This window comes from Cynoglossus semilaevis, chromosome 17, assembly GCF_000523025.1.
Source record: "Cynoglossus semilaevis isolate Cse_v1.0 chromosome 17, Cse_v1.0, whole genome shotgun sequence".
Classification (NCBI taxonomy): Eukaryota; Metazoa; Chordata; class Actinopteri; order Pleuronectiformes; family Cynoglossidae; genus Cynoglossus; species Cynoglossus semilaevis.
In genome coordinates, this window is record NC_024323.1 from 12,740,609 (window position 1) to 12,742,571 (window position 1,963).

At 54.0% G+C, this 1,963-nt stretch overlaps 1 protein-coding gene across 1 annotated transcript in view; it reads left to right on the top strand.

Moving 5' to 3' along the window:
* Positions 1 to 1,909, top strand: part of grin2ba (glutamate receptor, ionotropic, N-methyl D-aspartate 2B, genome duplicate a) — a 91,112-nt gene extending 89,203 nt beyond the window's left edge. Inside the window, exon 18 of the mRNA XM_025064528.1 lies at positions 1 to 1,909. This exon is cut by the window's left edge and continues 8 nt beyond it. Coding sequence (XP_024920296.1) covers positions 1 to 748 — 748 coding nt within the window. The 3' untranslated portion in view covers positions 749 to 1,909.
* The last annotated feature ends 54 nt before the right edge of the window (positions 1,910 to 1,963 follow it).

Consider the following 1,963-nt stretch of genomic DNA (forward strand, 5'->3'; position numbering starts at 1 on the left):
CGACGCGTTTGTGGACCTTCAAAAGGAAGAGTCGGGTGGAATGGGGAGTTTGATGGGAGGCGTGGGTGGAGGGATGAGCGGGGTGGGCCTGGGAGGGATGCTGCCTCCACCCAGGAGTGTTAGCTTGAAGGAGAAGGAACGCTACATGGAGGGAACTAGTCCCTTTGCACACATATTTGATCGTCACGGGGGCTCGGAGAGGGAACGGGAGCGAGACAGGGATCCGTTGTTTTACGGAGGCGAGAGCCGCAAAGGCCCCGGCTCACCCTTCGGTCTGTTCAGGGGCGGAGACGGCCTTCACCGACGCTCGGTTGGAGAGCGAGACGTGAGAGACAGAGACAGGTCTTTGATGGAAGGTGGAGGTGGGGCGGCGTTTTCTTTATCCAAATCTCTTTACCCCGACAGGGTAAACCAAAACCCCTTTATTCCCACCTTCGGCGACGACCAGTGTCTGATGCACGGAGCCAAACAGTATTACATGAAAAAGCAACAGCAGCAGCAGCAGCAGCAACAAGTTGCCAAAAACAGCCGAAGTGACTTCAGGGGCCAGATGAGCACCACGTCATATCTGCCAGCATCTGCCACGGCCGGCGTGGTCTCCAACGTCACCCCCCGGTTCCCAAAAGAGCTCAGCCACGGTGGCATGAACCACCACGGCTCCATGCTGGGGGTCGGACCCCCGCGCCCCTTCAACGGAAGCAATGGCCATGTGTACGAGAAACTCTCCAGCATTGAGTCCGACGTGTGAGGACGAACTGAAAACAGGACGGGGAGCGGAGGACGGAGGACAGAGGACGGAGGACGGCAGAGGAGGAGGAGAGTGATAGAGACATCCAGGTTTAAGAGATCAGGGATGATTTTTAGGATGTGTTCACACACACACACACACACACGTAGAGATGAGAGACTTGAAGTGTTGTTGCGGTGAGAGAGACACAAACACGAGATAATCTTCTTTAGTTTTAAGAAATCAGGACTGGGTTTTTACACCTCCTTCAGAAACGGCCAAAGTTACCCATCATCCACCTCCAGTCCAACAATCTACCCCGCCCTGGAGGCAGAAGTCCACGTTCCCCCGGGGTTCTTGAGGACATCCTCATCCTCGCTCCACCTTGGAAGGCGTGAGATCCTGGCGTGACTTGACGACAGCTCCCGTCCAGGGAGAGCGGAGAGAAGAAGTGAACTCCCCCATCTGTCTCCCCCCGACGAGAGCGTCTCCGTCTCTGCGTGTCAGAGGAGGAGACAGCTGCGTCCATTTCCCTCTCTCTCCATCACTCTTCCTCCTCCTCCTCCTCCTCCTCTTCATTCCCGATGCCAAAAGAGCTGATCTTGTTTGCTATGAGGAATACAATCATAAATGATAATAACAAGTTCTTTTAGTAAAATAACAGGGTATCAGAACAATAACGTTGTGAATAATGATGTTCGTTTTGTTTTTCCGACGACGCAGCGTTGGCTTTTCTTTCTCCTGGTTTCACCCGTGGTCGGTAGAGAAACTCACACTGTATTTCCCGTCGTCCCTGGCGACAGCAGGACGGTTGTTCTGTTGTTCAACAGTCGACCCAGACAGACTGACTCCACCTGCTCTGGTTCTGTTCTGTTCTTCTCCTTCTTTTTACATGTAGAATATTTTACTCCTTGCTTTTTTTTTTTTTTTTTGTTCGACAGGATTTCACCGACGCGTTCGGAGCCTGGAGATCCCTACAACAAATCAAGCGCACACACACACTCACACTCACACTCACACTCACTCACACTCAGAGTTTTCGTCAGTCTGAACTTGTGTTACTGTGATCGACACTTTTTTTTTCCTGTCACAAACTGAACTGATACTGAGAGGAAGGACGTGCCTTAGCGGTCTCCAGTGGATGTGTCCTCCAGTTCTAGCGGCGACGGCGGCGGCACCAGGACAGGCCCGGCGGGGGGGGGGGGGGGGGGGGGGGGGGGGGTGGGGGGGGGGGGG